This window comes from Thermobia domestica, chromosome 13 (assembly GCF_964235325.1).
Source record: "Thermobia domestica chromosome 13, izTheDome1.hap1.1, whole genome shotgun sequence".
NCBI lineage: Eukaryota > Metazoa > Arthropoda > Insecta > Zygentoma > Lepismatidae > Thermobia > Thermobia domestica.
In genome coordinates, this window is record NC_137466.1 from 106,148,776 (window position 1) to 106,165,464 (window position 16,689).

Below are 16,689 nucleotides of genomic sequence, written 5' to 3' on the forward strand. Positions count from 1 at the left end.
ACGTCATGGCCAGGACTGATGTCAAAATTAATGAAGGCCTTATAAACATTTAAGAATATATTCGAAAATTACAATATCCATTTCGTCGCCTTAGGCAATACTACTACGGCAACAATAAACGTATTTACAACGCTTAGAAAAATGTTCTTTCTGTTAATATGAGCTATACGTTCAGGTATAAAGTTTGAAAAATTATAATTGTTAATTGTGCCCCTACACTCTCACTTCACTGGCATTTATTTTTTTAAATAACTCATCGAGGCACAATAGTATGGTGGGGATTGGCCTTGAGTTTCCAGGCATAGGTCGTGATTCGGAGCCTAGTTTGACCCGTTTCGTCCTTCATTAACATCTGTGCAGTAAAGGAAAACAAAAAATAAATAAATAAATAAAAAATATAAAATCATCCTTGTTCGGACATCTTTGCGGCATATCCTGCTTTATTCATAACATTGCAATATTAAAAACAGGACCCTATGAAGTTCTTTGAGAATATCTTATTTTAAAAGTGTTTTCCGAAGATCCATTTTTCAGAAACAGATGTGATCAAAGTACAAAAGAAATGGATATGAGACGTACACCTTAATTTATGGTGGATATGAACCACATGACCTCCCACCGAGACTCAACCCCGTGTCCCTACTGCCGAAGACGAGTAGTCTAACCATATAGCCATGAGCGAGCGAGCTCTAAGCAGAAATTGACTTGAATACATATTCCTGAACAACAGAATAAATAACGAGCATTACTACTTCAGAAACAGAAAAAGAAACTACTTCAGAAACAGAAAAATAAACGAACATTAATATACTTTCTCAATGTTTATATAGTATAGTTAGTGATTCTGTTAATAGCACCGGATGGCATTTACTTTGGCATTACTCGAGCAGACCGTTCTTCCTTATTTTGACACATTTCTTACATTTTCAGGTTAGATTAGCACAGCGAACACTAAATGAAAACATTACTACTTGCAAATTGATTTCAGGAGGGCTCAATATAAATAGTGTAAACGTATGTCATAAAAACTACAGTACATAAAACACGAACTAACTCGTGGCCACTAAAAAGGACGAATGCTAATTAACCGAGTCAGAGCAAGAGCGCAGCAGGAGGGCCCGGGCGGCAGTGAGGGGGTACGCCCGTAGGGAGTAGGCGCGTTAGCAACGGAGGGTATACAATAAACGAGGATAGTGGAAGAACATACACATACAATACTTTCACTATCACTCAAAATTCATTTCAATATGCTGTGCACTGAAAGAAGGTGGTATTTCAATATTTGATAGAACCGTCTGATCGGGTGAACTCTTTAAGTTTCTCCCCAAATCAACATGTAAGGTATTCTATGCGATATACTGTATGTTTTCCGCTTTCCTCGGTTATCCATATACCCACCAACACTGACGCGCCTTCTCCCTACGGACGAACTCTGCCTCCTGCATTGACTTGGATAGATAACATTCGTGTTGTTAGTTACCATCCAGCATAAGTTGCTACTGCCTTTTGCACAATAGTTCTTATCGCGTACGTACATTTAAGTGGATCTGCACAGAGGAATTCAACTCCACACCCCTCATCGACGGCTCCGGAGCAGATACTTGAACCAGAGTAACTACAAAGTGATTTGGGGGAGAAACTAAATAATACCTATTTAAACATGGGTCTAACAATCGAAACTATGCAATATTAGGAGTAAACATCTCGCCCTAAATATTTAAACAGTACTATTTTTTTCTGAGGCAACATAGTTTGCCATTACCATTACCATTTTCCTTCGCATTTTCTAAAAGATCATGCAAACACAAGTAAACATCAAAGTAATTACAATCTTCATGAACAAAGAAACGTATCACCAATTACGGAAGGTGTTAAGTTTGCAGACACGGTTTAAGAAGACTTCCCTTTTTCTTTTCATTTGCTACCATGTCAACAGGGGTATTTAGAATGAATTACCTACATATGAACCGTCATGTGGAAAATCTAACTCCAGTATTATTTGCTGAACCTGATAACTATATGCTAAAGGAAGTACATACATATAGGCTAGCCTAAGAGGAATTAACAAAAGCACACTTACATAGATACATGATGCTGTCGTCCATCGTCGTATCCCAACATCTCATCACAGCTCTCCCCGCCAGAACTGCTTGCAGTTGCATCAGAATCCATTCCATTCTCCACATGTTTCAACTGGGTATGGAGTTGTCCTGCAAACCTGTCCAACTCATCGTTAACTTCTGCACTTAACTTTGGTATCACTTTCGAGTTGTTTGATGAATGATCACCTGAACCTGCGCCAAAATACTTATGCGACTGCCGAACTGCAACACCTTGCGACATTTCCAATCGTCTCACTAAATTCACAAGCGCGGACGTAGACATGTTTTTAACATCCTCTTTCTGAAGAATTTCAACTTTAATATCATTAATGTTTACACCGACAGCACCACTAGTAACCGAACTTTCTTTCTGAGGTTTATCCCTTTTCGACACATTTAACATCTTATGAGCAAACCCTACAAACCCTTTCACTTCTTCGCTCACATGAATACCCATTCCACGCGCCTGTAACTTTTTTAACCTTCGCAATAACCTATCCGACATTCTTTCCAGTGCGAACTGTTTTTTACGAGCTTCTGCAATTTTTTCTTTAATATAAACTTCTTTGTTCACTGTCACTAAATTATCATTTAAATTAACGTCTACACACATTGTCATCATGTCATCAACTTCATTTAAAAACTGTCTTTCAAATGTAGCAATATCTGCGTTACTCATAAACATACCGTCAGCTTCACTAGCACCTTCACCAGTATCCATAGTGCCTAGTGAAGTATCACCAGTTAAAGGCACACCCGAATCTGGTGTAGTGTCCATGTGTTCAAACACTTGCAAAAGATCATCCATATTTTGACCCATATCAGCACTTGTATCTAAGTCATTCACAGATATAGCAGCTCCTAAATTTTTCAAAAGTTGATCCATATCATTTGAAAGACTTTTCTCCTTCACAGCTCCTAAATCTAAGGGCACACCAATATTTGCCTTCTGTAAACCCATTGTATTATCCTGGTCCCCCATAGATGGGTCACAACTACTCATCATAAGGCAACCTTCTGAAACAGAAGAACTTTCCGACACTTTAGGTCTATCACTTGTTAACTGCAGTTCCTCTGACACTTTTAACAACTCAGATGCTATTGCTAATGTAGTCAAATTATCGAACGGATCATTTGAGCTTGCACTGTTATTTACATTTACGCAGTCTTTAACTGTTCCATCACTGATTTTTTCACACTTAGGAAACTCACTACTGTTGTCTACAGTGTTTTTGGTCACGATTTGATTTTCTTTACATTCATGATGGCCATCAGATAACGAGATGAACCCTTGATTTCGTGGTACAGGAATATTATTTAATCCATTCAACCCTGATCCTAAAGGGGATGCTGGTGAGGAATGTGACGGAGGAGGTAATTTAAAGTTCTGAGATTGTCCAGCTTCTGTCAAAGCTGGAGCCATAGCACACTCATTTGAATGCCTCAAAGAGGCACACGCTAGTCCCACTCATGCATGGGACTCACATTTATAACAGCTGACTTTTACTTCATTAAATATATAATATATTCAACAGATTCATTTATTAAAAGCACACTACCAGCTATGTTCCCGTGCCTGTCCTGGCGCTGTCACTGCATCCAGTTTGTAAACAAGCCCGAGATAAAAATACCGATACCAAGCTAAAATACATAGCACTGATCTTATAACATTGAAACGTTATTCATCTGAAATATTCTGTACTGTAATTTACATATGATACACGTAAGTGTTACACACTACGCAGTAGCATAGTAAGCTAAAACACAATTACATTTAAACATAATGAATAAACAACTTCACAGTCTATCCAACAACCAGATCACAAAACAGCATTTCCCGCTGCCCGCTAATCCTGTTTATTTTAACTCTTCTAGCAGACAGTATACAGCTTCTAGCTCAGAAATGTATCATAACAAACACGTTCTCGGATAATGTGTTATTCTGTACTATTGTACAAATTTTGTAGTGTACACATAACACTTATAACTCAAACAAACTTCAATACCGATGTCATCACTCCATTTCCTCCCCCCTTTTAATGTACCACCACGTGATCAAGCTCCGTCTTGTTAACGAAGCTGGCAAGACTGCAAATGGAAGACTAGAAAAAAAAAAGTGCGAATGTGAACTTCGATACTAATCTTGCTTGGTTAAAATAACACACAAATCTTGTCCCAATATGTGCACACTTAATTCACTTTCACTGGAATATCACGGCAATGAAAAACACATTCCGAACCGTCAATTTCCGCCTCCACCCAGCCAAAAATTCTGTATCAACAATGGCGGACACAAAACTATTGCGCACCGCTCCACAAGGAACAACCACAATGAGACGGATGATCAAGGCCTATTGCACTACGCAAACGCATAATATACTTGCACGAAATACGGACATATGTCAACAATCTTCTGTGAAGCAAAGTTTGTTTTTCATGATATTTATATTTACAACACATAGCTCAAAGAAGTTTTATGTCCAATATAGTGTAATATATTTTATGACATTTTCATATCATCAACTCAGTCCTTCAATTGTACCCGGAGTAAGTTCCATGACATCAATATAGAAACCCCTCTACGGCGAATACGTTCATTGGCTGCCATCTTGATTCCTGTTCGGACGTGTTCTCCCGCTCACGAACAATTAAAATGTGAAAATAATTCGCACTGATTTTATCTTTAAGCTAAGTAAGTACACATTTAGTAGTTTCTGATCACATTACATTACGAAGAACCGAAAAAGTTACGAAAATATTTATTACAATTTATAAAACTGCATAAAGAAAATTCAAGCAAAGGGGGAACAACGCGTCCACTATAACAGCCTCATGTTTCTTGCGGTGCTTTTGTTCGGATATCTCGACGTGCTTAACAGTGCTGCTAACTACAAATATATTTACCTAAATATTCAATCCAATGCCAATACACGAGGAAATCTTCCTTTTCTCTGCCTCCCGCCCTTTTTTCTTCTCTCCATAAGCAGCACAAGTGAATACAGTGGGGAAAAAAATGCTCAAATTCACAATGATCTAATCTACAAGAATATATCCAACAGAACATGGAACATTTTATAAATTCATTATACTTAGTAACTGAAATCGTTTACGTCCCATGGTTATGCCGGCTAGGCTGAAGGAGACGATGATGATAAGAAATGGTGGAATGAAGCAGTGGGAGGACACGGGAGAACCCCGGGGAAACCAACGCACACGGTGTTTGTGTATACTAAGTAACGGATTATTCTTTAAAGGTGTTCATTGTTTTTTATTTCTATCTTTTAAAAGGTGCTAATTGTTTCTGATTTCTATTTTTTTATTTTATTTTGTTTATTTATTTTGCTACCGTACCGTTTTTAACTCTTACCGTGAGCTACAAACCAAAAGAACCACCAACATAAAAAACACATATTTGTTTACTGCCTATGGAGTGGTGGAAACAAGATCAACTAATCGGAGTATTGAAGCGATTTACCGAAAATATCCATGGGAGCTACTAGCAGCTCGCGATCACTGATTTAGCACATGTAACACAATCATTTCTTTTCCGGCATTTTTCATTCCATAATATTTGTTATGAAGCGATTGTGTCTTAATTAGCCTTTCTAAATATATGAGTATGTAAATAGTTCGACTTTTAAAAACTTGAGATTTTAAGAAGTTGCATGGTCTAGTGGTTCGAGTTCTTACTTCGTAATCGATAAGTCTCGGGTTCGATTCCAATAGCCAGTCATCCTGATTGGTTTTCTTTCAGTTGCAAAAGGCGAGCATAGCTTGGCATTGTCAGTTGTGTCCATACGTATTAAATAAAGAACTAAATCGTATAAAGAGGTCAGCAGTGGAATTTCTAACTGTTGCTTCGCATTACTTTTAAACCAAAAAGCAAAAATCGTCCGATTCGATTCCTTCAACAGCATAAAGTTAACAAGATCTCAATAAACTCTAACCTACTTCAGTAGTCTGAATTTCATTTTAATAGAACTTCCTTTATAAATATTGTAAAATAATGTCAAGTAGTAGTTACAATTGCATATTTCTTATACAGTCAAATTACGTAGTCAAGTTATAGATCCTCAATCGATTATATTCTTCTTCCACTCCCTTTTTTACCTTTTACCATATCTTTGGATCACACCCATAATGTTTCTTTTTTAACTATTACCGGTACTTTTCAAATCTCAATAACATTTCCTCACCTGTTTCTCGTTCTATTCTGTTAATTTTCTTTGTTCTTCCCCACGCCCATATTAAGAACCCTGAAGTTTTTTCCATCTCTTTCGTAATGACTGTTTCTATCCCGCAGAACATAACACTGTACACGAAATATTTGATAAGTCTATTCCGTATTATATGTATTATATGCTAACTTTAAAATGCAAGTAGAGGGCGCTCGATAGCTCAGTGGTAAAACGATGATCTCTAACGCTATAAGACTCTGGTTTCATTCAAGGTCATATGAGTTTGTGGTGGACAACATTGAACTCGCGGTTCTCGTCAGGGTCCACCAGTTTCTTCCCACATTCTCATTTCCTTATTATTCTTTTTTTCGTATCATCACTTTCATTAATCATAGTCTCCTTTAGCCTACGAGGATATACGTACGTCACAAAACTACAAATTTCATTTCATATATTTTTTTTAAATGCACAATGTAGATCTATGTTAGTAAGAGTTTAGATCATTCAAATTGCACAAAATACTTTAGAAAGGAATGGGTTACTTGCAAGTGGGTATGGTTACCACAAAAAGGGATTCCAGTTTCAAAGTCAAACCCATGCAGAGAATAGTATCATTGTGCCAGGAACAATTGTATGTTTCTTCCAGGAATATCTCCGGATCAGGCCCGTATCCAGGGGGGATTTAGGGGGGCTCTAAATTTTTGCTGGCCCCCTCTAAAATTTTCACGGTAGGCTTGCAAATGAAATATAATATGGTGATGAACTATAATATTGTTGGATCGGGTCCCCCCTAACTTCAGCCGCCCCCCGCCCCCCTAAATTTTTGGGCTGGCTACCGGCCTGCTCCGGAGGAAGGGCCAAAGGCCCCCGGAAAAGGCCACCCTTTGGAGCTCATGTCACTCTCGTGTAAGGCACGTCCTTTAACTAACGTCACAAGCAAAAGCGTACGCACAAGTTCGTCAAAGTGTGGGGGCTTCATGCTAACAACTTCATATAATCAGGTGTTTGTACACATATCTTAACCCCTTCAGTGTGGGTGGCGTATATATACGCTTTCATTTTGCTTTGGCTATTTTGTATTGCGTATGGCGAATATACTTGCCTATAATAAGGACTAGCTCGGGAGAGTAATGCTCCCGGAAGTAGAAACGAGAAACAGAGTTCTGATTGGTTGGCGTTATCCACTTCTTGCCACGTTGCATTAAAATAGCAGAAATCAAACGCTTGCTGTTGTCGGCCTTGGTGGCCGAGTGGGCTAGCGCTATATGCTAGTAATAAAAGTCTCTTTTGGCGTGAATTCAAACCCGGCCCGAGGAAAGTTTTTTTTTTAACATTTTTATAACACTTATTAAATTAAAATAATATAAAAATAATACTTTAAAAAGTTATTTACTTACTTTTGTGCAGATAAGTAGTTGTAGTACTTATGCCCTTGTACTCCATGATATAGGGCTCGTTTTGTTCCCCTTGTACTTCATGATATAAATTTTGTGACCAACTTAAAACAACTGGCTAGGATAGCGGTAAAACAGCTGGCTAGAGTAGCGCGCGGAAAAAACGTACTTCCGGGAGTATTACTCTCCCGAGCGGGTCGTCTATAATATGAGTAATGTTATCCCGACAATATTTAGCTAGTTTGCGCTCAGCTGGTTTCAATTGTTGCTTAATTAAAAGAAGAAGAGGAAAAAAGAAAGAAATTAAAATAGAGTTTGGGCTTCGTCAAATACAGTTTTCATTCTTTGTTTTGTTTGAGACCAGACAGCACAGTAATGGCTTCAAAACGATATTTCAACGATGCTGACATCGAGCAAGAGTTATTAATTAGTGATTCTGATGTAAGTGATTTTGAAACAGATTTAGAATCAACATCCAAAGTTTCCCCCACAAAAACTACACTTTTTACAGCGGTTCGCATATGAAAATTACGCACTGAAGGGGTTAATGTGGTAAATACCTACTTATGTATAATATCTTGTTCACGGATATGTTCAAACCTGAAACTTCCTTACCTATGCCATTGGCTACAATGTAGCTTCCTCATATCTTGATCCGCCCCCTCCCGGCAATTCCTTCTGGAAGAAAGCTTGATTCTCTATACTCCCATAAAAGACACTTATATTACAAAATTTTGAAAACTGCCCTTCGCCATACCAATCAATAATGTCGGTAAGCACTAACCATAACTCCTGCACAATTTGCTAAAATATCTAAAAGAAAATCCTTTTGAGGACCTAATCTGCTGGCAAACTGCTCTTTCGACCAACATGTGTTGTAGCTTACAGGCTAACATCCCAAAATAGAATGTTGCCAGGGCGATATTTTTTCTTCTTTCTTTTTTCTTTTTTTCTAAATGCTTCTTTCATAACAATTACATCTTCACATAAGTAGCTAGCTAGTTAGCCCTACTTGCAAACAACTGAAGTTTACCGAGTAAATAGCAGAAGTGTCTTCATGCTGGCAACGAGGAAGAAGCAACTGTTTTTTTTTTTCTTTTTTTTCTGCTGTTTTGGTAACATATATGTGCATAAGTTAGCAACCTTTATTGCCACAGAGCTATCAAGAGCAATATTATTCTGCAACGCACGACGACGACGACAACGCATCAAGCAAGGATGTAATTTTATTGTTGCGTATTTCGTTAGCACGACATTAGGAAAGTTATTTCTTTTTTACACCTGATAGAAGTTTCTATCTTTAAGATAGGCCTAGGCCTATTTCCTTCCTTTTCTTTCCTTTTTTCAAAATAATTAACATAACATTAACTTTAAAAAATGCATAACAATACAAAATAAAATATAATGTAAACTTTTACTGCAAAATAAATTTAGAAATATTTACGAAAAATGAAACCTCCGGTGCTTGGGGTCTCTGGTTTGATCCCAGCTCGCGCCGTGTGGACTTCGTGGTGGACAAACGCCGTGCTCGTGGGTTTTCTCGGGGTTCTCCCCTTTCTTCATTCCACCATTTCATTCATTTCTCATCATCACCGTCATCTTTAGCCTAACCGACATAAACGTGGGACGTAAAACTCAAAGATTTCATTTTCATTCCAATACTTTAAAAAAAAGAAAAAGGTACTAATTACGGAACCTCTTTTTGTTACAAAAAAAAAAAAAAGAAAGAAAGAAAAATAGTCGAAAACAAGCGCTAAACGTCATACGAACACAGCTCTGTGATTACTTGTACAAATGCGACACAGAATTTGTCTCAACGAATATTTTGTTTAACATAGCAAGACATCCGGACTGTAATTGAGACCACGATGCGAAATCATCGCAGTCGAAGTGAAAGAAGACAGGAATGTAAAGAAGAACGAGGAAAAACATTAAACAATTACAAATACTGTAGTATGTGCATCACTGTTAGATGTGTGTCACAGTTAGGAATATGTCATCAGCAGAAGACAAAAACAGCAATGGACAATTTAATAATAAGAGTGTATTTTCTTATACAGTATATGCAATTTCAACCGGTATATACAGTATATACATGATGATGCCCTGAGCGAATGCCTGATTGATCAACCACTAGGTCAAGCTGCTAGAAACTCGATGTCTGGATAGGGGATAGAATTTACGTCGTAAGGCACTAAAAGGGGGGAAATAGGGGTAGCAATTATTATAACAAAATGTCTGTATCTCCGAATTTCTGAAGGGACTCCACAATGGACAGGTGTCGCTTGAGGAGTCCGAAAGGACAATAGTGCATTGGACTGACATCTGGACTCTTGACAGGGATATCAAAGACGGGAATTGCCGAAATTCCAATTTTCATATTCCACACAGCGATAGAATTCCAGTTATCTTTTCGCCATGTGGCTACATGTCTTGTCTTGGTACAGTTCAACCAAGTTCACGTCTTCTCCGTACAATACTGTGATTTCAAGCTGATACATTTCACTTTCTTTAATCCACCATTTCATTCATTTCTCATCACCGTCTCCTTTACCCTAGCCGGTATAACCCTGGGACGTAAAACTCAAATATTTCATTTCATTTCATTTCTGATACATTTCAGTTAGAATATGAGTTTGGTAGTACGCAGCACTGATTTTGACGTTTCGCTCCACCTTTCCGAGACGCAGTTTGTCCCGGTATGATAAACCGACTACTATATTCGACCATACTGCTCTATTGCGCGAGTAACGAGATACTTATCCGACACGATATGATATGATACGATTGCTTGCCTCATGGCAATCTCACGACGATGAGTTACTCATGCGAGGTACAACTGGATACTGACTTCGGCTCAATTTAAGTGAATCAACCTCTGTATAATTGCAGAAAAAAGTGGTATGGGTGCTTCCCTAAGGTGCCCATACAAGATGTTCGAATTTTGTGTTAACCTCCCCCGTGGCAAATTTACGTTTTCGTTTTACACTCATTGAAGGAAAATTTACATTATAGTGTACATTTTGAAAAGTATATGTAGATGTACATATTTTTAAAGGGTCCAAATAAATGTTAAAAGGAATAATGATAATTTTATCCCAAATAAATCAATAAGTATCCCTAAAGAATACTAAAGTTCCATGGTATACCAAGCATACCAAAATCCACAGAGGAAGTTAAAGAGTCAGAGATCAGACGAATGCTATAAGAGAGATTCAGATGGACAATAACACATAGGTTCGGGGATAGGAAAAGTGGGAAGGAAAAAGGGGGAGGTGTTATTATCATCATGTGATATCCGTATCTCGGAATTTCTTAGAGATATAAAATTTTATATTTGTACTTTCTATTTAATCAGACCCGTGTTTCTGTGTTTTTAGATGTCTGGCACCAGCGCAAACCCCGGGGGATGTAGGGGACATGTTCCATCAATCTTGGAATTGGGGGGCTTTCCTCTTCAATAACCCTATTTGAAATGAGTTTTGGGGGAAGAAATGTAATGATTTGTGTCCGACTGCCACAAAGAAAATTGAAATGTTATTGACGTCCCCCAAGAACAAGCATCAAATCTGCCAGCCTCCCAAAGTTGAAGAAATCTCTGCTCCCCTGATCCTCCACAGCATTGTTTTCCAACTTCATAAATATTTTGAATATCGCTTAATAATAATAATAATAATAATAATAATAATAATTATTATTATTATTATTATTATTATTATTATTATTATTATTATTATTATTATTATTATTATTATATGGGAATGGTCTTACCCCGTCACCCCAATGCTGAAGACAGATTTGCGCCGCTGAGTTTGGTACAGCAAAATGACAGTAAAGAGGGTGGAGTGATTCATTAAGATGCCAACACAAGACGTTTAAATATCATGCGAGATTTTGAGTTCAGATGAATTGTAGGCCTATCTAAAGTGGGGGGAAAAAAAGAAAAAGAGAACTTAATATTGCCCACAATAACACGTGAGAGCATTTGTTAGTGTGCAAATACAAGCAGGAACAACTTCCTGATGAATAAAAACTACAAATTATTATTCGCAATGAATGATATACAGGGTGAGGCAAAAGCCTGAATACACCAGTATAAAAGTAGAACGGTGTAAGGAATCATAATGTCGTTTGGTATGGAGTGTCTATAGGTGGGGGCGCAACTTATAGGATCTATGGCGACAGCGGTGGCCATCTTGAAATCCGCATCTTAGATTTGGGTTACGTTTTTCAAGTGGGAGGGGGGTCATATCGCATATCATTTTAGAGTGCCTTTTTTTCTGAAGAATACACTTGTGCAATCTGTTTTCCGATATATTTATTTGTGTAGGAGTTATGACCTGTTAAATGTTAAAATTGCAAGGAGGTGATTAATTTTCTTTATAATTGCAGGTGATCTACAATGGCACTTACACAGGAGGAACGCATTGAAATTGTGTTAATGAGTGTTGGACGAAGTGCCAGAGTGATTGCTGCTGACTTCAATGCCTAGCATCCTGAGAGAGAAGACATTTCACACACGATAGTTATTGGACAAATATCATGCAATGGGTTCTGTGGCGGACAAGCCACGCAGTGGACGTCCAAGAACAGCCACCGACGAAGAGACTGCAACAGTAATTGTGGCATCGGTGGTGAAAAGTCCACATCGCAGTACGCAGCGGTTATCGGCAATATCCAGTGTCAGTCAGCGTTTAATCCTGAGGGTGTTGAACACACACACCAATAGCACACGTACAGGTTACAGTTGCAACATCACCCCTCAGAGGATGACCCTGATCGGCGGTTATAGTTTGCAGAATGGGCTCTGGATCAGTGCGACAGTAATCGTAAGTTCACAGGCGTTGTTCAATGACGAAGCTAACTTTCATGTGTAAGGTGAGAACAGAAATCACCGTTACTGGTCAGTTGCAAACCCCTAGTGGATGGATCCTTGTAAAAAGTGCTGATGGTGGAAAAGTGATGGTTTGGTATGAGATTTGGGACACAAGAATCGTGGGTCCAGTGTTTATTGATGAAACATTGAATGGGAAGAGGCATCTGAACATGCTCCGTGATTAAGTGTTTCCAACGCTGTTGAATCCGCACGGTGATTTCCCAACTTTCTTCCAACAGGGCGGTGCACCTCCCCAATATGCTACTGAGGTCAGTTTCTGGATGAACAGTTTCCAGGTCACTGGATAGGTAGGAGGGGTCCCATGAAATGGTCACCACGGTCCCCTAATCTCACACCTCGATTTTTATCTGTGGGGTTATTTGAAATCAATTGTATATGAGGAAAAATCAACACTGTAGACCATCTCTGCCGGCGTATTGAGGAGGCGTGTGCCTCTGTTGACCCACAGACCCTGCGACGTGTGCAGCAGGACTGGCAAAAGTGACTCCGATTGTGTATAGAGCGCAATGGTCATATTGACCATATGCTGTAATGCCGACTCTGACAAGTGACTCAAACTTTAACAAGTCATAACTCCTACACAAATAAAGATATCGCAAAACGGATTACACAGGTGTATTCCTCAGAAAAAGTGTCTAAAATGATATGGGACATGACCACCTTCCCATTTGAAAAACGTAACCCAAATCCAAGATAGCGGATTTCAATATGGCCGCGGATGTCGCCATAAGTTGCACCCCTACTTATAGCCATCCCATACGAAACATTATAATTCCTCACACCGTTCGAATTTTATTGGGGTATATGCAGACTTTTGCCTCTCCCTGTACTTTTTTACAGCCATAAAAAGTTTTTGACGATTCTCCCAAAAGGTAAGCTCAGTTTGATGTCATCTATCGATTCATCTACAGATCATATTTGCATAATTTTATAGTTAAACAAAAATTAAAGAGTTAATCATGTCAAAGGGGCTATCTGTCGATATTAAATCTCTATACGAGAGTTGTTACAAAAGTTTTAATCCTATATATGAACGCAGCAACAGTGAGTTTATAGATGGTGTTACTTTTGAACATAGTCCTCTGACAAGTCAATACATTTTGCTCATCGATGGTTAAATGTGTTAATGCCGCTGGTAAAAAATGATTTGTTGAATGCGTGTAACATTTCACCTACGACATGCAGAGTCAAAATGAGTACCTTCCAACTTCTTTTTGAGCACTGGAAAGAAATGAAAGTCACAAGGTGCCAAATCAGACGAATAAGGTGGGTGGGGACCAACCCATAGCCGCAATTGTGAATTACTGCCATTGTGATGACTGACTTATCGTTAGGGACATTGCCTTAATAGAGAAACACATCTGCTGCCAGTTTCCCAAGACGATTCTGCCAAATATTATTATGCAGCTGTTGCAGAAGGCCTGCATAGTACTTCCCAGTCACTGTTCGCCCTTTGGAAGATAATCCATCATCACTATCCCTTCCGAATCCCACCACTTTATCAGCTGAAGTCACTCACTTGGCCTTCTTTGGAGAAAGGGTCTGAGGGATGTTTTGCACTGGTTGGAGCTTCGTTTAGACTCCAGTTGGTAATGGGGGGGCGCGGTGGCTGTGGTAGAGCGTTCACCTCCGGTGCTTGGGGTCCCTGGTTCGATCCCAGCTCGCGCCGTGTGGACTTTGTGGTGGACAAACACCGTGCTTGTGGGTTTTCTCGGGGTTCTCCCGTTTCCTCTTACTTTCTTCATTCCACCATTTCACTCATTTCTCATTATCACCGTCTCCTTTAGCCTAACCGGCATAACCGTGGGACGTTAAACTTAAAGATTTCATTTCATTTTTTCCAGTTGGTAATGGTGGACTCAGGTCTCATCTACTGTTATGAATCGACTGCGAAAGACATTTGGATTTATCCGGATGAGATGAAGATTGTCCCTTGAAATGTTACGTCTGACGAGCTATACATCAGATGTCAAAAGTTTCGGCACATTTTAAAACCAATCTACAGAAAACACTGAAATCTGATATCACGCTAATATCAGTAGGGGGCATGGTTTGGTATATTCTGATACCACAAAGTTAACAGTGCTGCCAATCAAACAAAATTGCATCACTTCAAATGGCACTATGTCAGTTATTAGTATTTGAAATCTACATGCTAAATTAAAACAATGTTACATCTATTATTCAGTGTTGTAAACTAAGGACGCTATAATATCACAAACATTCCAATTTTGGTGGCCTCTACAGTAGTAGTAATGCGAATGAAACAGATGGGACAATCACATCCGAACTACTTTAGTGTTTAATACTATGATCATGATACGATGGATTTCGAATGAATACGAACAAAGGTACAAGGAACTAAAAAATCTGACTTTTTCGCCAAAGCCTTTATTTTAAAAACTGTTTACATAAGTACCTCATCTAATGCATAGGTTTTCAATATATATGAAAATCGTAATGCCATTTACAGCAATTTATTAATGTCAAATTTTTTTGAAGATACGGTAAAAACTGTTAGGTTTGCAACACTGCTTAAAATTACGTAATTCTTCGGTTTTACTTGTTCGAAATATGTCATATGATGACCATAGTATTCGACATTAAGACAGTTTGGATGTGTATTACTCCGTTCATTTCATTCTCATTATTACTATTGTAGAATCGTCCAAAATTAGTTTTTCTATGTTTGTCATACTTCACTTTTACTTTGCAACACTGCATGACAAGAGTGGTATTTTTTTTTTTTTTTTTCGTTTTACATGTAACTTTGAAATATGTATCAACTTGACGTAGTGCAATTTCAAAAAAAAAAAAAAAAAAAAAAAAGTTGGCATCATTGTTAACCCTGTAGTATCACAGAGTATGTCAAGCAATGTCCCCTGTTGTTGTTAGCATGATACAAAATTTTAACGCATTCTGTCCATTGGTTTAAAGGTTACAAGGGCGTATCAAGAAAAATGGTCCATCCTGTATACGAACACTGTACAAAATATGCATATAATCGGGTGTTCTAAAAATGGACAGACAACAGGGCACTATTCTTTCGGTTAAAATAAAACGAAAATGCTATTTAATTGTATACCCTCCGGAGTATCCTTCAGCCGCTGTGGGGAATCAAAATTTCACTATGTGGCAAAGTCGCAGATTAACTTGTAGCCATTACCATTATTTTACGAATCCATCAAGCAATTACACCGATTGTTACGGTAATACGTGGTGTTACTATCAACATCTATTAACTTTAACTGTCATCTGTAAAGAATCGATGTATCTATTTGACAGATTGATTACTCTACTGGGTCAATCCATACGAAGTGGTCCAAAGGTGGTTGCTCGACCATCTCCAAAAATTATAAAAAAATTGAGCGTGATGAACCATGTGTATGAGAAGGTCAGTAACATCATTCACATTGTCGCATATACAAGTGTTCCTGAATGGCGGCCATCGTTGTCGGTAGAGTGCCAATTTTTGCGTTTGCAAGCGCTTACGAAAACTACAGTTGCTCAGGATGTACGAATCAGACAAACACCAAACAAACACGGATGTTTAGAGGAGAGACTGAGGCAAGGGTGTCGATCCTGGGGGGCCCAAAATGGTAAGTTGGACTCGGTTCTCCTATTTTTATATGTCATTCATTCATTTTCCCATTTTACTAATGCGTATCTCCCTTTAGCAAATCTATTTTATTGATAAACCCCTTCCTGACCTGAAACTATTGTGTTACAGTACGTAAATATGTAAATTACATCACGCATAATACTCTTCCTCTGGCTAAAGGAGCTAATTCGTGCATTGTTCCTGTTGTTTTTGGAATTTCGCGCGTAAAAGGATAAAGACCATTTAAAAACCAAAGGAAAGAAAGAAGGAATGAAAAAGACCATTTAAAAAGCAAAGAAAAAGGAAAGAATGAATACCTTAAGATAGAAGAAAGAAAGGAAGAATAGATACCTTAAAAACTAAACATATTCACTTTTGGCAATTTCCCTGTACGTTAATCCCAGAAGTTTACAATCATGCCAAATTTCATCTTTCTAATTCTGCTGGAAGTACCTAAACATTTTGGTGTGTAGAAGATGTCCCATATAAATAACACTGGATGGACCTTTCAGTTCCC

At 38.3% G+C, this 16,689-nt stretch overlaps 1 protein-coding gene across 2 annotated transcripts in view; it reads right to left on the reverse strand.

The window, feature by feature from the left end:
- The window catches only part of nsl1 (non-specific lethal 1), a 192,548-nt gene extending 187,852 nt beyond the window's left edge, over positions 1 to 4,696 (reverse strand). Inside the window, exon 1 of one of the 2 annotated variants that reach the window (XM_081736215.1) lies at positions 2,081 to 4,696. In XM_081736215.1, the coding sequence (XP_081592341.1) occupies positions 2,081 to 3,525 (1,445 nt within the window). In that variant the 5' untranslated portion in view covers positions 3,526 to 4,696. The remainder of the gene's footprint in view (positions 1 to 2,080) is intronic. The other variant, XM_081736216.1, reaches the window with a different exon arrangement.
- Between the last annotated feature and the right edge of the window lie 11,993 nt (positions 4,697 to 16,689).